The sequence below is a fragment of the Diadema antillarum genome, unplaced genomic scaffold (genome assembly GCF_040938485.1).
Source record: "Diadema antillarum isolate AM-2024a unplaced genomic scaffold, OU_Dant_1.0 seq00001648_RagTag, whole genome shotgun sequence".
In the NCBI taxonomy this organism is placed as follows: domain Eukaryota; kingdom Metazoa; phylum Echinodermata; class Echinoidea; order Diadematoida; family Diadematidae; genus Diadema; species Diadema antillarum.
Genome location: NW_027272349.1, coordinates 581,169 through 604,143, shown reverse-complemented (window position 1 = coordinate 604,143; position 22,975 = coordinate 581,169). Strand labels below are relative to the sequence as shown.

At 38.1% G+C, this 22,975-nt stretch overlaps 1 protein-coding gene across 1 annotated transcript in view; it reads left to right on the top strand.

Moving 5' to 3' along the window:
- Positions 1 to 9,244: 9,244 nt before the first annotated feature.
- Positions 9,245 to 22,975, top strand: part of LOC139711325 (atos homolog protein A-like) — a 71,874-nt gene continuing 58,143 nt past the window's right edge. Inside the window, exon 1 of the mRNA XM_071623224.1 lies at positions 9,245 to 9,416. Coding sequence (XP_071479325.1) covers positions 9,401 to 9,416 — 16 coding nt within the window. The 5' untranslated portion in view covers positions 9,245 to 9,400. The remainder of the gene's footprint in view (positions 9,417 to 22,975) is intronic.

Sequence of the window (22,975 nt, the reverse complement as noted above, 5' to 3'; positions counted from 1 at the left end):
CAGAAAAATAGTTCAGCCCCTTAAAAGATTAAAATGAGGGCCAAATTTTTGATGTTTGCGTCATAGAATATGATTAACATTTTTCTTGCTTTCTTTTTAAATTCAGATACCAAGTAGTGAGCAAAGGATGTTGTAGCCAAGGCAGTTGCGATGCAGTACCCCACTTTGTGAGACACCACACAAGGTGCAAAAGGACATGTAAGTTTATACTCGTAAGTTTATGTGATCTACAACTTTTTTTAGCCCTCTTTAGCAGAAAGATTAAGTGACATACATGGTATCTTATTCATCTAGCTTGCAAAAACTTCAACATTTTCAACTTTTCTCAAGAGCTAGTGGACAGAATTAAGCAACCAAACGAGGAGTTGATCATCCTTGTTTAGTTAGGGGGCATGACCCCCCCCCCCCCCCAAAAAAAAAAAAAAAAAAAAAAAATGGCCTTTACAGGGAAATTGCATCTATTTCTTAATTAACTCATTGTGCAAATATACAGGCAATGTGGGGATTGTGATGTACCTTCTCATAGATGTCTAATAAAGTTGTGTGCAGATTGGCCTGATTCCATGACTTAGGTTCGATGAACGTTAACTTCAACGTAACGTAATGTAACCTAAGTTCCAACATGCCAGTTGCGCCGTTCATTTATAATAAACCTATTCTCGTTTTCTTCCATAAGAATGCCACTACATGTATTTCTACTGCTATCAGATCTTCATCAGTTATAGTCAACTCTGTGCCAAAGTCAAATTTGTTGAGACTCAAGAAAAAGCTTTGACTTACAATGTATTCTTATATTTCAGGAGTATACCTGTATGGCAAGGATCATGGATTCAATGAGTATCGTTTGAAGACCTTGAGGAGCTATGACACCGCTATGACACCATTCCAACGTTAGATTAGAAGCCCAATGAGAAGAGACAGCTACCATCGGTGTATAGGTCTAAATACCCTTGCTTTTTCCTCTTTTGAGATACAGCATATGCTCCTCTGACGTTGGAACTTACATTCTTGTTGAAGAGTCAGCCTCATCAGGCTCAGCGGTAGTTTAGCATGAAGCTGTTACCAGGATGTACTGCAGCACTTCAACATTCAAAGTAGAACAGGGCTCGCCGATGAAAAGAGTTTGTTGCATAGAATGTGTGATTGTTAATGATTTAAATTGTTGATTGTTGTATATGCTAGTAACTGAAAATAGTTTTGACTTATATAGTCAAAAAAATCTCCTCTTCATGGCCACAAGTTAATCAATACATTCATCTGTGAGGTGTTCCAAGCATATCAAAGAATGTTTGGCCACACACAGCTTGGCATTCCGCATGATACGAATCTGGCTGCGCTCATGATTAAGCACCCCCTTCTCTCCAGGCAATTCTGACTTGCTTTTATAATAAAACCTTTTCATGGTCTAATATTCAAGAGAGAAAACTGTTGACAGACACTCGTATGTATTTTTTTTTCTTTCCCTCATTTTTTTCCCCTCATTTTTTTTTTTTTTTTTTTTTTAGGGGGGGGGAATGCTACAAATAGCAGCTAAAATATAGTAGAATCTTCCAATGGTCATCCATGCTCTTGGGATGAAGATCATGTCTCCATGTTGTAATTAAGTTACCACATACCTTTGTCACCCCTTTGATTAGCATTGATGCAGTACAATATGCATGTGCTCAAATTTATTGCATCCATCTTCTTTGGAGTAGGGGGAAAAATCTTTAAAAAAAAAATAAAACAAAATTGATGGGAATCATTGATCCCTAGGGTTACGGGACCCAGAGTTATTTTGTACATTTTCACCTTTATGTAATTGATGTACTGTACTTTGAAAAACTTGTGGGTAGAAGCTCAATTGGTTCAACTTCTTTTTCCACGAAACATCTGCAGCCCATCATTGATAAATCCACGGCATTAGAGTAGATGGAGTTAAATAGATTAGTTCACTAATGTGCCAAGTCAAACTTATGGATAATTCTTCCCTTGATCTCTTAACAAATAATTAAGATAACCTGCAACTGACAATCATATTTTGATATAGAGTGTTAGCAGTGATGTCACAATTGCCCACCATAAGGCTGCGGTCACATAGAAGTATGGTATTTGGGGCTCGTTTTCGAGGGCACGCGAATAGCTTGAATCGAACGATAGGATTTCCTAACACCGGTTCACATAAGAGGGCACTATTTGAATGTACCGAATAGCATAGAATAGTATAGCAAAGTGGGAATCGAGCTTGTTCGATTTTCTTGCAGCGTATACCGTCTCTCGTTTATGAAATAATGACAATTTTGGTCTGGATTTGCCCTTTAGCAAAAATAAGCATGTAGACTGACATTCTGATGCAGTTGAGAAATTGTTAATAAGATTTGCTGGGATGTAGGAGGAAGAAATCCTCACTGCATGGGATGGCGAGTTGACGATGCGGGTGATGGTGTACTGGGTGCCCGAATAGCGAATAGCGAATAGCGAATACTGTATACTTCTATGTGAACGCAGCCTCATGAAGTCAATTGCCTAAACCGACTAGAAATCAAGACTGCATACAAAAGCTGCAGCAATGCTTACTTCAGGGAAACCTGAGGCAAAAGAACACCTTTGTTAGAGAGGCATGTATGAATGAATATTGATCGTCTTTGCAATGGAAGCCACCATTATGGTGGCCAACATGACGTCACATGAAATCACTCTATAAGAAATTCAGTTTGCATGCATTAGTTGTTGCTACATCTGGCAAAACTCGGAAGGATTGCAAGTGTTCAATATTGTACAATGATGCCTTATTTAGGTGAAGAAGATCAATGATATGATACATGTTGTGTCAACTGTATTGATTGCAATTCTTTTTCCATAAATAGTAGGCCCGGTTGAGGGGGGGGGGGGGAGGGGGAGGGGGGGCTACGAGCCCGCCTCCCCTTTGACATTCCATGCCAAATTTCATGAAGGCATGATTATTTTGGGGGGTTATTGATTGTAATCAATAACATAAATATTTTCATGCTGGACGTGTTGCCGACAAATTTCATTGAAAAGGCAATGAAAAACAAAAAGTAAGAAACAAAGAAATACATGAGTAAATAGGAAAAAATAGATACAGAATTTTTTGATGGCACAGTTTTTTTCTCTTTCATTTGCTATGGACACTAGAAAGAATATTTACACAAAAAACAAAAAATGTGCCTTTTTGGAACTCTATTTATGGCAAATGGTCTGATTTCATGCTCAAATTAGCATAATTTAGCCAAATGACTTTTTTTGTTGTTGAAAATCAACATTACCGTTTCATAGACTATGTCACAGGCAAATTGTGTGTGGATTTTGTAATGATCGCACGGTTGATGGCCGAGGTCTGGGGGTTCCAGGGAGGCCCCCTCTGGCTCTATTATCTACATAAATACCCCACCTAAAGCCTACTTAAAGTCAAGACCATGCTTCTCTGATCGAGTATGTTTAGGTATTTGTACAATGTACTTGTAGAGCATCACTGTGTTACATGACAGAGGATCCAAACTTGATTAACCGTGCAGTATTGAAAATTTCTGTATTTTTGTCAATTTTTCGAAGCAATCACAATTCCTACTACATGTGTAATTGTTTTTGTATTATAATATAGATAATGGTGACTATACTTTGCAAGTCTTTTGTAGCTTATCATTGAACATGCAATAATTATATTCACGTGTAGTCGAAAATTAAACATGTTCAGGAAGGGTACTTGTAAAATTGTTCACATTTTGCATAGACTTTATGAATTTGGCATATTTTCGGGGAAATGTGTGATGTTAATATTTGAAGAGTTTGTTCGCAAAAACTGATATGTCCATTTTTGAAGATTTTGAAGTACGATCTCTGTCATAAAGTACAAAATAATACCTTTTAAATTATATATTGGTCACTACATATTAAAGTACATTTTTGAAGTTATGATCAAAAGAAGCAAACATTTTCTTATTATTCTCTTTATTTTTCTTGACCTTTAATCGCAAATATCTCCATTTGGCACATATGGACTTAGCAGTTTTTTGCAAACAAACTCTTCATTTGTAGAGCTTTGGGAAAGACAGCTAGAATAGCATATTTACAGGGACCTTGTGATGATTTTGGTGAAAGTTCTTAAATGATAAAAATATGTATAATTATTATTGGCCACATAATTCATGGAAAACCAGATACTCAGCACGTGAAGACTGTTTGTAATGGTGTACTGCTCTGCAGTTGAAGTTTAGATATTTCAAGAGGTATATTCCTTTTTTTTTTAATTTCAGGTGATCCAGTGGACATCACACATTTATTTGATATAGAGAATCAGCTCATAAAAAAAAACATAACATGTGTAGCATTTAGTACATTATCTTCTTATATCCCCCTCAATGCTACTTAAAGAAAGAATAAATTAATAAGAAAGAATGAAACAACAGCCATTTGGATTACTAGCTTATATTTATTCAGTTTCATGTATTGATCCAGCTCGGGTAGGAATTACTTTCAAAACTGGAACACAAAGTTGGCAATGCACTGGGCTACCAGTGTTTGATCGTTGGCTTCTAAATACATGCATTAATATTAACAAATATCTATATTATGAACGTTGCTTGCTGTTTTTGTTTGTGTTAGTTTGATTGGTATTCATTATTCCAAAAATGACTCCAGACCACCTAGATTATTCCCAAATTCATCACCATATTGTCACTTTTTCTTCCAGGGTTGAATAACTAGTTCACTGAGTGCTGTGATCAATGGTGATAGAGATGTGTACTCATGTAGAGTGTAATTCCGTTTGGGATTGAAAAAGGATTGAAAAAGGATTGAAAAAAGAGTGAAAAAGGAGTGAAAAAACCTCCGGAGTTAAAGAAGAGTGAATACAATAGGAGTGAATTGAGAGTGAGAAAGGAGTGAAAAACGACTGACAAAAGAGTGAAATACGTCAGGAGTGAATTTAGAGTGAGAAAGGAGTGAACATCCCACCAAAAACATTTCCGTCTTTTTTCACTCTCTTTTGGAGTGAAATTTCTGTTCACTCGAAATTCACTCCACTTCTAGTGATCCTTGACGTCACTACCAAGGGGAGTGAAAATCGAGTGAAAATTCACTCTTTCTTTTTTAGAGAGTAGGCCTGTAATGTATCATATACTTTGCTTTAGTATTGTATCAGTTATTTTCTTGCAATAAAACGCAGTTGTAATCGCATATATACAAGACCTACATGATACATTTATAAAAACAATAAGTGTTGTAATTAGTCTAAGAACAGCAGCAGCAGGAACGGCACAGGAAGCTCGTTGTTGTTGTTGTTGTTGTTGTTGTTGTTGTTTTGTTGTTGCTGTTGTTGTTGTTGTTGTTGTTGTTGCAAAGATTGTCTAGTAAAATAAATTTCCACCAGCCTTTCGGTCCTAAACTTCCCAGTACTCTGATGTACTATAGTTTTTTAAAGCGTTGTGTAACCATTTTTATACACGATTCTTGAACATGCTGAAGAGAAGAAGAAGAAGAAGAAGAAAAAGAAGAAGAAGAAGAAGAAGAAAAAGAAGAACAAAAGAAAAAGAAAACGAAAAGAATTACCAGCCTGGTATTGCTCGGGTCATCACAGGCGCTAGCTCTGACTTTCTTGCTGATTCATACCACATTGAATGCACATGGTAAAAAGTCGCAATTACACCCTTTTACATTAGTAATGATGGACAAATAAACTACTGCATACAGTCGAGCAGCCTTTGGTGATACTGGTAAGAATAGAATCAACAGGACAGCGAATATCATAGACATTATTTGAATTAAGAGAAAAAAATATATACGAATAAATAAAATTAATATCACACGTCTCCACGAAATAATGATATCGGTCAGAGACAAAAACAAAAATCGTCATCACCCGATCTGATTTAAATTTAGTTGGGGTGATGACGGTTCCGTTTCTTAATTCAATTCAATTATTGTTTATTTTCATCCAGCAAAAGCGTAAAACAGGCAAATGTTTGCATAAACAGGCAAAAAACAAACAAAAAACAAAAAACAAACGTGCACACGCACCCTAGACGCGACAATAATACCAGAAAGAGAAAAATTACTTTATAAGAAACAGCAATAAAACAACTGAAGAGTTTCATATGCAAAGACCGATATATCTAAACTTTTCATCAACTTGAGACATTTAAGATTGAAACTTGGCTTTAATCTGTTGTTGTTGTTTTGCATTCAAACTTCTCAGGTGTTAGGAGAAAAAAGAAGGAGCAAAGAAAACAGAAGAGAGGTATAAAGGTATAGAGGTCACGCCTGCTTAGCGCCACTCCATAGTCAAGACAGGTGAAAACACGATTATACGTAAGCAATAATTATAATCACCAAGTTTTGCATGAAGAGAGCAAAATAAATATTTGTATCTAAATGTTATCAACATTATGAAGTTTATTCAGATTCAGAAAGCGCTTGCACTGGTATTATTATGTCAGATAAGGTCTATAGATCAACGAAATTTCTATAATGTCAGTTAGGGCCTATGTGGATTTGAGCGTGTGTATTTAATGATGATAATGTGTTTGAGGTTGCTTTTCCTGCTGTAATACACTAAAGGGCTTTTTACACTTGTGTTTCTTAACCCCGGACTTTCTCAGACCCAGGACTATCGTTAGTCCCGTACCATTTTTTTTTTTTCAGCTTTTTACACTCGCCAATTAGTCCCGTACTATCTCTTGTCCGGGGCTAAGGAGAAAACTGACCTTTTTACACTCGTATTTCTTAGCCCCGGACTTTCCAAACCACATGAATATTCATAATTACGCTGTGTACTGTACACGTACACGCACGCACCGGCAGCACTTGATTACCTCGTTTCTGATTGGTCAGTGAGGGTCGGACTTCGTCTCCGTCGCTTAGCCCAGGATTATTTTTTCGTTCTGTTTACACTCACTTGCTTGGCACCGCAATTGCGGTGCTAACCCCTGCTATTTTGCAGGGCCAGATAGTACCGTACTATCGGTGGGGCTAGCCCACTTTGGCAAAAACGAGTGTAAACAGAAAGTGGGCTAAGGATAGTCCCGTACCAACGGTGGGGCTAAGGCCCCCCCCCCCCCCCCTTAGCCCCACCGTTGGTCCGGGGCTAAGCAAAAATTTACAAGTGTAAAAAGCCCTTAAGACAAGTGTTTGGACTCGTAGTAGGCCTACTGAGGGTTACAGTTCGTGTTCCGAAGGTTCGTTATTTCGAAGATTCGCGTTTAATCCGAAAGTGAACAAAGATCGATGTCCTGAATGGTCGTTAATCCGAAATAAAAGAAGAAGAAGGAGGAATAGGAGGAGGAATATATTTGGCATAATTTGATTTCTTTTATTTCAAAAGAAACCGGTATGAATGAGGATTTTTCATCATTTCATCTAATGTTTGGTATTGATGAGGAAACAAAACATAAAACATGTATCAATTTTCTGTTTTTATGTTTGAAGTATTTTATATATGTGTGCAAATTTCAAGATCGCCATCCAACTTTTGAGGCATTTCTGGTTTTTGTAAAAATGAAACAAAATATTGAAAAGAAAATTGCTGAAAAGAAAGACAAATTACCGAACCATTTGAATAAATGGGCAATCCAACTTAACCCTCCATAATGTTTTGTTTTTTTTATTGTACGCCCGTTTCATGTGATGATATATTGTAATATTTGATAATTTTATAAATAACACCCAATTCCCACAAGATATTGACAGCTGAAACTTCGGTATAACCAATATTCTGTATACTTAGCATGTGATTTGTTGACCTTGCTGATATTGACTTTATGTGTACCTTTTGTAAATAATGTAAATATGTTGTTTACCTGTTGGTTCACATCCAATAAAAAGTTTAAAAAAAAAAGGAGGAGGAATATAAGAGGAGAAGAAAAGTTTGTTATTCCAAAGGTTCGTTACTCGTGAAACGAAATGAGGTTTGTAATTCCGAAGATTCATATAAGTACGATTGCCACGTCCGGGTTTCATCAGCTAAAACAACAAAAACAGAACACACACACACAGAGAGAGAGAGAGAGAGAGAGAGAGAGAGAGAGAGGAGGGGGGGGGGGGGGGGGGCTTCAGCGCAACTTCTCTGAGCCCCGTTTCATAAAAGATGTAGGATGGCAACTCTTCCTGGAAAGGCAACTTCATATAGCAACAGCCAATCAGGAAGCCGGATTCTTTTCGTTACCATGACAATTGCCATTCCAACTTTTTATGAAATGGGGCCCTGGAGCCACTTCCGTGTTTCATCGGCTAACAAGTTAAAAAAAAAGTCTTCAGCGCAACTTTCTGGCATTCTGATCCCACTTCCGGGTTTCTTCCGCTGACAAGCAAGAGAAAGAAAGAAAGAAGGTCTTACCCGCGCTCCCACTTCAAGATTACATCGGCATCGCTCTGGTACAACTTCGGGTGCCACTTCCGGGATAAAAAAGAAAAAAAAAAAGTGTGTGTGTGTGTGTGGGGGGGGGGGGGGGGGGGCGGTTCCGCCGACTCTGTTGTCAATAATATTTTAGAATTAACGAACCTTCGGAATAACAAACATTACCTTAGGGTAGGACTGAGTCTTCTGCTCACACTACATTCAGAAGGAACGTTCATTGATTCGGAAATGCAAATACGGCCCGCTATATGACAAACCTTCGGAATTTCAGCCCTTGTAATATTTTGTTTTCATATTTCAGAACCTACGGAATAGAGAACCTCTTTTATTTGTTTATTTTCGGAATCAGGGCCTACGGCCCTTCGGAATAACGAAACTTTTTTTCCATTTTCGAATTTGACGAACCTTCGGAATATATAGGAACGTTATTTTATTACACATCACTGATAGTAATAGTATGCAGCACTATCAATGTCATGGAAATTTATTACTCACTTTTCCCACCATCACATCATATAAATTGCCTGATCTCGAAGTTTATGTTTTCAAAAACCAAAACAACCATGCCAGGTAACACATCGATTTATTCATTCACTTACTTTTTAACCAGGGAGGTGGAAGAAAGTTCTCTTTCTTCCACCTCCCTGGTCTAAGTTGGTTAAAACAGGGAGGTGGATCCACCTCCCTGCTTAGACCAACAAGTCAATAGGAACCAAGCGTTCGAGCAGGGAGGTACCTCCCTGGTTCGAGCATGCCCAGCAACCGTTGAAAACGAACTTCCCACCTATCGAGTAATGAATATTCATAACGACCTTTCGCTAGCCAGCTGGTAGTCACATGATCAGATCATCCGTGTGTATCACAACAGAACTTCGCTGTTCGTCGGTGAGAGGAGACAGCAGTTGACGAATATTAGTGGGACACTTTGTCAGAAATGGGCAGAATTCGCTCGTTATATCATCACCTAATATTCAGAAGCAAGCGTTTGTTTAAAGTGAAGGTAGATCTAAATTGACGTTGTGCTGTTGAGGTTGCGCAGGCAGAAATATCATGAAATCGGCGGTTGGTAAGTTGGCGCGAGAGAGCTTGTTTGGTTGCGATTGTGTGTTTTCATTCATTGATCTGTCTGTTTACAACAATCCGGACCCGGCAGATCGCCCGATCGTTTGTGCACTTAGCAAGGCGGGCAGGCGTCTGCTGTGCTGTGCCTGCATGTACTGTGTACCGGTACATGCTCTACTACACACATAGTCTAGCTTCTGGACTCTTTTTACTCGTAGGGGTGATTCAGTGTACGCGACAAGACGTATGAGGGCGTGACACCCGAGGATTGCGATACGCCGAGAACTGCGATACCCGAGAAAAAAGAGTCCAGTAAAATACTTTCGCCGGATCGAGCAGGGTCAAGAGTTCACGCTAGAGTGGTCATGAATATTCATGACTCGCAGTCAATCAGACAGTTTTACTCACTAGTTAATGAGAATACCAGCTGATCGCACTCCCGCTGGTAGTGTGTGGTAGTGCTGCCCACCTCCACTATACCAGGGAGGTGCTATAGCACCTCCCTGACTATACACTACAGCAATGTCCACCAAATAGAGGTTTTTGTTGTGAAGTTGAGCCCACTTCGACCGCCAGCTCATACTGCATTATGTAGGCCTATACGTGCTTTCTTTATGCATGATGAGAGACAAGCTGCCAATTCCATGATTTCATGAAGTCATCATATAAAAGTTGTTACATAAAATCAAGGAAATTCCAAATACTCTCATAATTATGAAGCTATATTATGTATACAAGAGAAGTAAAGTCTGTGTGTCTTATGAGAGAGAAGTTTTTTCATGAAACGTAGCCTCCATCCAAATAGGGGAGCTGCATATCTCCACAATTTTATAATACAATGAAAAAAAAATGTTTCATTGGACATTATAGGCTTATTGCAGATTACAGACTTTATTTTAGATTGATTCCTCCGAGAATAACAGAATGACCTCCGTAAAAGGGTCAATCCCACTATATCCGCTAAAATATGTGATCTTCATATACATGACTTTTGATCAATATTCCAATAGATTTAAGGGATCCCGTGCCACAGAAGTCACATTTTTGGTAAAGCAACTCTAGCAAAGATATTTAAAACCAGACCCCCCCCCCAAAAAAAAGAATGATAATGATAATAGATAATAGTAATAATAATATCATTATCATTACAAAATATCCAACGTATAGGAACCAGATTCAAATAGTCGATCGTGCCAAAATATATTTCTGTCTCTACAATCAGACTTAAGCCTGATTGTAGATAGGAATAAAAAAAAAATTGTCATGGTCAACAAAGGCACGTGAAATTCATTGGATTGCGCCTGCGGGTAGGATAACGAAGAGGTTCGTGTTTTTGTTATTTTTTTATATACTCCGTAGATCGAGTCAAATACAGACGGATTTCACTGACGAATTCCATAAGGTATTTCAAGATTCAACGAAACATACATGATACCCTGCTATGAGATTTCTCCTCAAGGATTATGACAGCCTTATAGCTCGACAACTGCAAGCAACTCCTCCCATCATATCTCACTATAGAACATTATTATCTCATTTCCATGGAAAAAGTGCAGGTGGGAAACGTATACGTTACGAAAACTCACTCCCTCACTGACCAACATAACTCGCAGGATTCATCCAAATTATAAACTTATACAAACGCTCTGAGGGAATTTATTCATAGTAAGAACTTTCATAGTCAAACTATTTCATCTAAACGTAAAAGCAACATTATTCCTTGCGTCCTTTTACCAAAACACTTGTGGCTTGCCTTTAAAACAGATTATGCTGAAAGTGCTATATTCGTGAGGAATATGGTGCTGGTTAAAATGGTGCGTTCTTCCAAACTGATAGGCTCTTCAATCAGAAAGCTATGCCTGTTATTCCGAAGGTTCGTTTATTCGACATTAAACTATTGCTCACTATTTTTTTTTCTGATAATGAAATACTGTTCATAAGATTTAAGGGTTTGTAGTTATGTACTTGTAAAAAGCACACTTAACCATCACAACAATGCCCGCTGTTATGTTCACATGGCATGTGCTGATACGTGACGATAACAATATGCCAATTCTTTTAATTTTATTAACTGAATGGATTTTGAAGTAGGCCTACCGGTAACAGGAGTGTTACACACATCTATTTTCCCTGAAAAGGTGTTAGTGCTAACCTATATAGCAGTAAAGCAAAACAAAGCAAAAGGAAACAAACTTGTTTTATAATGCTACACATTAAGCCGCGTTGATCGAAGGATGATAATACAGCATGACATTGTAATGATGAGAAGCAGAATGCTTCACAGACGCAGGTACACAGCGACTCAAATTGTCTTATGACTTTGAAAGCGAACACTTCTTTTTAATGGGTGCTCATCAATGTGAATGCAGGAGGATATACAGGTCATTCTCATTTATACACACACACACACCCCTCAAAAAAAAAAATGGGAGCAAAATTGAATAAGATACGACTAGCACTGTAACTGGTTGTTGAATGTCTTCTTTTTTGGGGGGGGGGGGATTTGCAGGTGCATGTGTTCCCTCCTTAATGCACGCAATGTATAAATCTTGAATACTTTTTAACCGTATTATTGTTATCATATATTGAGTCATATTGTTATTATCGCCAGAACGACAATGGTTCATCCGCCTACAGCATGTGGCTTATCCGACCCCAAATCTGCATTAGAGAAGAATTTGCTATATAACTGTATAAATGTACTTTTTTTCTCTCTCTATGTTTCGGTCATTGTTGTACCCGTGCTCCCCATCTTAATCTTTAACTCGATTTTAACTGGGACCTACGCTCAACAAGCTCGCTTTTAAGTAGGTTCCTTCATATTTCTTTAGCATCCATTCACAGATTCAAAACTTCATAGATCGACCACTATATGTTTTATATATTTGCAATATTTTATGTATGTCTCCAGCTTGATATCATGTACTTCATTTAATTTTGTTATATTTAATGTATTTTTTCATCGAGAAATATGAAACTAAATCGAAATCGAAATCGAAATCGAAATCGAAATTACCTCCCGCAAAACCATACTGTTGAAAAGAAATGCATTTTACTTCTCTTTTTTTAATGGGAGTGGACTTTCTCTTGTCTGTATGGTTGTAGAGAACCTAATGGAAAGCAATACCATGGAAGTAAATGGTTTAGCAAATATTTACACATCACAGATGATTTTTTTATTTACTTATTTATTTATTGTCTTCTTTATAAAAGCAGGGTAGTCCCATTCAAGCCGCAAGGCCTGCTTTCCAAGGGAGCCCTGCTGGAACAAATCACATTTATGATACAATAAAATATATACATAATAATAATATACAAACACACACAATGATACATTTCATAAAAGTGGAGAGCAACTGTAGATAGATATAGCGAGAGAGAGAGAGAGAGAGAGAGAGAGGAGGAGAGAGAGAGAGAGAGACAGAGGGAGAGACAGAGAGGGCGAGAAAGAAAGGTGACAGGAAGAATACATGTGTTCAACTTTCAAAGAAACGAGAAATTAACGAGAAATTAACTACTGCTGGTAATCACCTGGATGTTGCGGACATTGCGTTTAAAAAGGGGCAGTGAGGCGGGTAGAGAGTTAATTAGCTTCGTTGCTGTGTATGAAAAAGACTGCTTTTTATACTCGGACTTGGGTTTAGCTAGATATAGTTGGTGCATGGAGACTGATCTCGTAGAGTATGGATTAGTTCGCTGAGGTAAAACTCGTCTTAGATATTCGGGAGCAAGGCCTTTCAAAATCTTGTACATAAATACATTAGAATTATATTCCAGTCTATGTTTAACGGATTGCAATTTCAAAGAATCTAACATAGTTTGAACAGGGGTATAATAAGGTGCATCTAACACTAAGATGATATAACTTTCGAGCCCAGCTATTAGTAAAATTGCATTTATGCATTGAACATCAGCTGTAGTATAAAAATTGATGATGCGCAGTGTGGGACACGATCGACATATTGCAATTTTGTCTTAACGGTAACGTACTATTATGTTTCATTGGAAATACCAGATATTTCTCCTTTAATCATGCTGTTAATGAACATCTTTAAAAATCGTCCAACAATGAAGGACTAAAAATCTAGGGCAGCTAGATAAACTTTATATGAGTCCATACCATGTTGTTATCATGACGTGTTGTTCTGAGGGGTGAACCCCGGAGACTGTGGTATCATAAAGTTTAAATGAATAATTAATAAATCTATTTTGCACTATACGATATAAGCAAGTGTCTGATTTATATCTATGCCCTTCAGCATGGTGTTGTGGAGTTTGTCTGTTATATCAAGGAGGCTCTCTTGCCTTCTTGATGATTATAGCTAGTTTACCTCCAGATGGTTACATGGCATCATCTTTATAATGCAATGTGAATATCAGAATTGTATAATAATCGATCCGCTGGGATTGTTAAATGCTGAATAATTCTGGAGTCAGCAATTTCTTATTTCTGGTTACAGTTTGTTTTTCTGAAGGTTCATTTTCAGGGTTTATTATTACGATGGTTCAGTAATCCAAAACTAAATAAGGTTCGTTTAAAATACTAAAGGATTGGTCTTCCGAATGTTCGTTTGTATAGCCCCTAAAAGAAATATAAAGAAAAAAAGTTTGCAATCCCGAAGGTTCGTTAATATAAAACGATATTGGTTAGTAATTCCGAATGTTTGGTTATATAAAGTATACAATTTTTCCATTTGTTGGATTTGCGAACCTTGTTTCATATGTTTGTTTGTTTGATGTTTGTTTGTTTGTTTGTTTGTTTATTTGTTTGTTTGTTTTTTTTTTTGGGGGGGGGGGGCTATCAAACCTTCAAAATAATAAAGTTTCTCCTATTTTCAGATTAACGAACCTTCGGGAAAACAATGCCTATTCAATTTTTGGATACATAGCGTGTATAAGGTTTGCCACGTAAATTCTCCATCAAACATGTGATATCTTTATCTTCCTTTGGTAAATTAGGTCTGAAGAAAATACCAGCTTGTTTTTTTTTTTAATCAAAACTGATAAAATACTATTCCTAAGCTTGTGAAGCTCAACGCGGGAAACCTTTTGTGCTCGCGTAATCAAAGCGTGTTTTTGTATTCTAACCTGTAATATTTTATTACACATAAAGCTTTGATGGCTACATATTTTATCGATGAAATCACTTATTACTAGTAATTTCAGCGTCAGATCCCACACTCAGAAAGATTCGTGGATGTTTTTATTTGAAATTGCGTGGTATTTAGGCCCTATGCTGACAGTTTTACTATTGTGGTTGTGTTGTGAATTATTGTTCTCCAGATATAGAAATCCCATTGTAAACCTACTTAACGTTTATACTTGGTTAAAAGAAAAGGGGGGATTCCAGAAGTTCAAGGCTTCATCTTATAGGATTGGTACACAAGTACAACATACAGTCGACTGCAGTCGTAGTATACCCAGTCAATTTGCATATTAATTTGATATTTAGAATCAGTGCCTCGATCTTCAAAGTGTTTATGGATTCACTCGGACACAGTGCAGCCGACTGAAATACCTCTCTCTCACAAATCCTGTTGCACTGCCACAGACAAGATCGCAAAATCAAGAACATTTCTAATTATGATACGAATAGCCATGGCTACTATTGGGCCCTATTCTTTTGTACAAAGTTGAAAAAATAGAGAGAAATCACTAGAGAGATAAACGATCGTAGATCGCCATTCGTTTTTAGCTCCATGGCCAAACTCAACACTTATACAGGGTAAGGTACATAATTATGCAATGCATGCATGCAGTACTCCATCCGCCCATGGTGAGACCGGGGGGTTGGAAGAGAGACCAAGGACAGATCTGCAGGGTGTTGGGAGAAAGGTACTGAACTGTGTAATGCCTATAACGGTCGATGACTAGTCTAATCCAAATTCAGCAGTAAATTAAGCATTATGTGTTCGTATTAGGCCTACTATGAATAAAAAGGTACTGTGCCTTTTCTTCAGAAGAATTGAATACTCTGAAACCAATTTGTGACCTATATGAATCTACATGTTATTAATATAGCTCACATACGAAGTCAGATAGACGCAAAATTCATTTACATTGGTTTGATAAACAGACTACTACCATACTCGGTGGGCGGGACCTGTCAGAGCGAATGATATATCGCGTTCAGTCAAAATCCGATCGGAAAGTCGTAAAACTGAAACTTTCTTCCCGGACCCTTTTTCGTTGGGCGCGCAGTCTCTCGAATATCGCAATCAGAAAGTTTGCGCCCTCTCTTGGCACCAAGGAAAAGGGGACGGAGCCCAGACTACTACACACACCGCGCCCGATCGTGAATCCGTGATTGACTTCAGTCGTGAACAACGTAGTGGTTTATGGTGCTCCCGTGTACAGTATTGCATCAGCCAAGGTTGATCACGTTGATGTTATCTTGGCGGAGGGTTTTGCCTGTATCTTATCATATGCCATGCTATCATAACTTATTTTCACACTTTTACAGTGGATGTGCCTTGAATATTGTCCTCCTTGACACAAAATCCTGACTGATGTGATGAGAGTGATGTGATACTGTCACTGATGGCCTGATGCTAGAGCTAGTGTTATGATGCAGTGGTGGATCCTGTCAAGTATCAATGTAGAACTAAATCTACAATGTAGTAGTACTAGTAGGCTGCATTCATCTAACTTTAGAGAGAATATCAGGCATTAACGCGAAATAGGTCCCCACTCCATTCACCGCTATTCATTTCGTCATAGCTGGGGACTTCTTTCAACCTCCATAGACTTTGCACATAGTGGAGACGCAATGCAGAACGAGAGGGGACCAATATCACGATTTGGCCGAGAATCATGTTTCAAAACGTGTTTGGAATGGTATTTGCAAATGTGGTTTGAAACATGATTTTTGGGATGCAGCATTTTATCTAACCATCATACAATTGCGATTCAAGTGTTATCACTGTGCAGCTGCTTTGCGCCATTCGACCCCGGAAGTATTAAAGGTCAACTGCTTACCACCAAACATACCTCATCATTCACACACAAATAATGGGTAGAAACCACAACTGGAAACAGCTGGGAGTTGACCTTGACATGTCAAAAACTCAAAATGGCATTGCATTTATCTACTCACAGAAAAGCGTGGTGATCGTGGTCTCAAACGCATTTTAAAATGCCCTTTGAATGGCATTTCAAATCGGTGTTTCTAAGCACGTGTGAATACATGGTTGCATTTATCTTCCCCCCAAAATGCCTCAAACGTGTTAAGGATCATGATTCTGCCTCTGAAAATTTTAAGATCTATATAAATGCACCTGCAGAAAGGACTGACATATCACATTTTATTCAGTTAGAAATGCAGATTACGACTTGCATTATGTAAAGTAGCCCATAGGATTTAATAGTGGTTGTGTCAAAATTTAATCAACTCTGGAAGAAGTTCTGTTAAAGAATTGCTTGATATATATGCACTGTATGGCATTCAAGTACAAATTTGTGTCATGCACAGCTTGAGGATAGATGACTCCACTCTGCTCTTGATTTTTTTATTATACTTAGGCCCATAAATTTTGGTTTCAGTGTCACATGTTTCCAACAATTGTCACAATTTACAACCCGTGAGTCGAGACGTGTCATTTAAGCCCTACAGTTGTATGTGATCGTTAGGGATCAATAATGAAAAGAGATTTGGTTATTTAAGTTATTGGGAATTTGTTACAGAGTATTAAATGTAAGATATTGAGTAGAATCATGCCAACAAGATTATACAGTTTGTTTGGTAAATTAGCTTGAGAAGACAGCAGACATACCAAATGTTTGGTTTGGAATGGCAGTGCCTTATAAATGCTCTGAAGCATGTCATTACTGGGATTACTTTACATACACTATGTATAACTTTTAAGGATGGAAGCACAAAGACTTGCTTTTGCTTTGTAGCATGAATTTGTAGATGAATCCCAAAAGCTTAGTATAGACATGGAATCTACACACATTTACAGTGTATAAAGTGCAGCAGTGAACAAATTTGCTTCATATCCAGGGATATGGTTCATGTTGGCTCAAAAAAAGTGTACTAGCATTTGTTCATTTGTTATTTTACACTTTTTATAAAGTCATGTAGCACATCTGCTGGATTCACTCAAGTATGAATGACTTGTGAAATGACTTGATACGACTGATTGCCGAGAAATGAGCGACGTGCACAATGTTGTACATTTTATGTACCTGGTACACACATTTTGTGTACGCTGTACAATGTGTATGTAAAAATATAATATTTTGTTGTTGTTATTTTTGTATGTCACAGAAGAAAGCTCTAGCCATGATAAGGAGATGAATTGTTAGAAATTTGATGCACTTCAGGATACAACTAAAAGTATTTGTCTGCCTGCCCTGTGAAGCTGGCCAATTTCTCTTTTATGAGTGCCTTCTTATAACTTACCACAATACAATTTGTAACTTGTGCAACAGTCAGTTTGGGTTGCCTATCCCTATGATGTGTGGGTTTGTAGCACCTTGGCCATTTTATCTGAGGGAAACAGACATATGTTCTACATGCAATTTTGTCCTTGGTGACAGGCTCTGGGAATGATCAGCTGTTTGGCATGCTGTGATGAGCCTGATGTGTTATCAGGTGTGACAATCGGTGAAATGTCCTTTCTGTAGGTAGGCCTATGCATATCAGTGTTCTGTTGTCCGCATTAGTGGAGCAGGAGTATGACAGTGTGGCACAGTTGCTGGGGTGTGATAAAGGCCTACGGGGATTGTATGGTAGTTGAGCTCTCGGTGGCCCTCGCTTGTCAAAGGTGGATCATGTCAGACTGCAGATATCGTGGTAACAAACAAAACGGATTCAACTATTTGTTGGTTCTGTGCCACAAGTAGTATCAATAATACTGGATTATGTGTCTGACATCAACTGCATGACAACACCCATTACTTCCTTGCCTTAATGTTTTCTTTGAAAAGTAACTGGATAAATTCCCCACTACAAACAAAATATTGATAAAGTTGAAAGAGATGAAAGATTTAGTAAGGATCTCTTCATGATATTATGCACGGCTAAACAACAGTTCGTGTATTCTGTCCCATGGTAAGCAAGCATGTTACAGGTATAGGCTACGGTGACATTTTAGGGGGATCATTTCAACGTAATTTATGGGAATTGCTTTGCATACAAGTATGACGAGATGACTAATTTACTCATGTCAGTGGATTGCTAAATCACTTCATTAGCTGGTAACTTCTACTCTAGTGATGTTTGCCTTGATGCGAAACGGTGGACATTCCACTTCAATGTGGGCGCAGATACGTATTTAGTGAAAATTGCTGACTTTGTCACTACCCTTGTCATAAGATTTGTATGTTCTTTTTGAGCTGAAACACTGCTTTACATTTTTTTCAAAACTGAAAAGTTCTTGCTCACAATATAAAGTGATACATTTTCGTGATGATTTGAAATAAACAGCAAAATGAAAGATATAAGCATTCCAAAATACCAAACATTTTAAACACATCGATGATATGACACGTGTAAAAAACATGCAGAAATATTAACTCTGTTCATGGCATAAATTTAAACATTCTTGAAATTGTTACAAAGTCCCAATTTGCGAAAAATTAGACTCACTAAACCATGATGTATGCAGTACTTGCACTCTTTCGTAACAAATACACTATATGGCAGTTCTGTGATGGCACATCCACATTTTGGTGACTCAGTAGTTATTCACTGGTATACTATGAATTTGTTACATGTATTGACTATGAAGATAAACATGTGAGATTACCAGTATGTTTGGGTTTTTTATTTTCTTCTTCTTTTGTCATGCTCATGCAGTCTACCATCTCTTTTGTTTTTCCTTCTTGTTCTATACTCACACTGTATCAAGGATTGAATTTAAAAAAATGCAGGTACTTATGTATGTAGGTTTGCTGCCTGCCTTGTTCAGTAACTCATGATGAAATGTCAAGGTTTTGAGATGAAGATGTAAACCCTGCCCAAGGAGAAAGATGCCACTTCATTGTGCATAAAGGCCAGCATTTTGTAGAACTGCCGTTTGATAGTTCAAACAAATAAAATCCTTCAGGAGATGATGTTGACTTTGAGAACTTTTTCTAGTACATGTAGGTCTAGAACAGGATGTCAAGAATAGTAAATGAACTGGGGGGGGGGGGGGGGTACATTGTAGTACAATCTATCCCCTCTTCATGTGGTAAAAAGGCAGGGTTTTACAGATTACATCCTGGTATATAAAATGAAGTGAGAAATTGCTGAATTGTGCCAAAAAAGTTGTTTTTGTCATTTTGCAGTCATGTCATTTGAAGGAATTTGGATTCAGTCTAGTCATTTGTCCAAGGGAAGTTGAAAGTTCAAAGGTGAAGATTAATGAACTTCATCTTGATGTACATTGTAAATGAAGAACAATACTTACACTGTATGTAATATAGACCTAGTGGTTATATGAGAAGCTGACATGCATCCCAGTTAACTGCATGCTACAGATAAATGCATGTAGCTTAAGTTTTTTGAATTATTTCATACAAGATCAAATCTCTCCTCTTGAAGATTGCACTACATGCAGTAGTAGGAAGTGCTTGTGGAAACTCAGTGAAAGTTGCTAGGCAACTGTGCCAAGAGCCACCCAAACATCAGCAGAAATATTGCAGACTTCAGTGTGATTTTTCAAACGTCATGTAAAGCTTGCTGTGACGCTAGTGATAGGGAATACTTTACTGCAGAAAATCAAAATGTTAATCTCATTACATCTGTTGGATGTTTTGATGTCTCCCTGCTGCCACATATGAATTGCGCAATCAGCCACCCAGGCCATTGTTACATTATAGTCATAGACCCCATTTACACATGGGCCGGCTTTATCGAGTCAGCCTCACGCCAGCCTCACGCCGGCGTCAAGCCGCCTCCAAAAAATTTTGAAAGTGTGTTTACACATAGCAGAAAAGTCCGCCGGACGCCCCCTTGAAGTCGGCTAGACTACCCCCCGTTTACATATACGGTGGCTTGGCCGGTCTGCGTGATGAGACTTTTTCATGAGTCTGACGAGGTGGGATTATACCAGGTTAAAAAAAAAAAAAAGATTATATGTATATAAACCTTACAAGTACAGTTACACAAACGCAAAAAAAAAAAAAAAAAAGGATACAGAGCGACTGAATAAGTAGAAAACTCATCTACGCAGTCCAGGACGGCAGGACTCCAGTGAAGCAAAATTAATCACAAAACAAAAGCACTTATTTGATTATCTGTACAAAAAGTTGGTCATTCCAAGTTCAGATTTCTGACGCGTGCGAGGTAATTAAATTACGAATGATAACGTATCTGCGCACTATTGCACAAGCCCACATGACTATCGACTCTCGAAAACTGGCGTCAGTCCACTTTGTGTTTACACATATATGTGAAGGCGGCGTGAGGCCGCCTTGAAGCCGACCTCAAACCACCTCAAGAGGTGGACCGAAACTTGGGCGGCCTCAAGCCGCCGTCAGTCCGCTTGTGTGTTTCCACTTACGTTCGAGGCGGCGTGAGGCCGGCCTCACGCTGGCGTCAGTCGTATGTGTAAATGGGGTCATAGTTGTACGCAGTTTCAAATTTCTGAGGCAGTCGCACATGTCCATTTCGATGGTGGCGAAAAATTTGTTATTTTTTTTAACTTAGCAATTTTTATAGGTCTTGTGTCAAAATTTTTTTTAAGTTACAATATTTTCAAATGAGATTTGGCCTAGAGGCTATCATTGGTTCCTATTTCAGGCAGCACAAGACTGCAGATATCGTGGTAATGAGCAAAATGGATACAGCAATTGTAGGTTTTGTGCCATGTGTAACATAATACTGGATTTTGTGTCGAACATCAACTGCATGACAACATCTGGTTGAATGCTCGCATAATATATTTAATTTCCTTGCATGATTGTTTCTTATATTTTAGGCAGCACAAGCAGTCTGTCAAAACTGTAGTCAGTCTCAAGGCTCTGTAGGTTTCCATCCACCTCTGAGGGTGGTTTGTAAGTTGGCCACTACAAATATAGTTCACCATGGCTATTTATGATCAGAACTACACCAAGGCCAGTCTCTCACCTTTCTCTGTGAGTTGTCATGTGATCATTTGTATGGTCTTGTGATCACTGGCAAGTAGATATTAGGCCTATATGACATAATGCATAGTATACTTCCTGCATTATTGAATTTACAGATTGTTGATATTCATAGCGGACTTGTGTTTGTGTAATCAAAGAGCATCATCAACATTAAGTTGTTGGGTATAAGGTATTGTGTTTCTATGTCATTGCACTTTTATTATGCTTTTGTGATTATGAAATAGATAGCGATGAAACTTGTAAGTTTCACCAAGATATTTCAATAAACTTACGTTTCACCAAGATATTTCAGTAAATCCATTGCGAATGTGATGTACTGCTGTAAAAGTGCACTTGAAATTCTGTAGGGACTTTGTCTTATTATCTTACGCCATATTTTGATTAAATGCTGCTAATAGTGCTATTGTTTTGTTTGCTGTGATAATCAATAGATGTTAAAAGAACTTGAACCTACTTTTGTAAATTGATATTTCAGTGCCATACATGTAGGCCTACACTGTAGGTGTACATGTTTGATTTGTGTGTAACATGAAGGTGGCCTGTGTTGGCCGCAAACAACTTGCCATGGATGTCATGTATGTGTAACGCAGTTCCTACTTGAACTCAGCTTTTTTTTCTTTTCTTTTTTTTCTTTTTTTATTCATTTGAATTACATAATCTTCAATTTGCCTGTTTTGTCTGCATCAGGCCTTACACATCCAGAGGAGCTAAGACCTCTGGATAATGAGCAAGCTCTAACCAAGTTATGTCATCAAGTACTGGCAGTAACGGTGTTGTGGTTTTCAACAAAGGGGTTTGGAAGCCACAGCCCAGCCATTGGCCAAGTTTTTTGTTTACAGGGGACTAATCTGGTTTAATATAAGCCTTGGAAGGTCTGGGTATAATGGTCTTCATGCCACGCCTTCAACCAGGAGTGCCTTAGAATGTATGTAATGTAAGGCTGCGTTCACATGGAAGTATACTATTTGGGTATTCTGGCTCGTTTTTCGAGGGCACGCGAATAGCTTGAATCGAACGATAGGATTTCCTCACACCGGTTCACATAAGAGGGCACTATTCGAAAGTACCGAATAGCTGCGAAAAGTATAGCAAAGTGGGAATCGAGCTTGTTCGATTTTCTTGCAGCGTATACCATCTGTCGTTTATGAAATAATGACACTTTTGGTCTGGATTTGCCCTTTAGCAAAAATAAGCATGTAGACTGACATTCTGATGCAGTTTAGAAATTGTTAATAAGATTTGCTGGGATGTACACATTGTTGTAGAAGGAAGAAATCCTCACTGCATGGGATGGTGAAATGACGGTGCGGGTGGCGGTGTATTCGGTGCCCGAATACCGAATACCGAATAGCGAATACCGAATACTTCTATGTGAACGCAGCCTAATGCACTGGACACATGATTCCATGACACCTTCAAGGACCTTGTAAACTCCTTGTGTTTCATGTGAAATTCAGGTTGTAAATGCACAATGTGCATGAATTT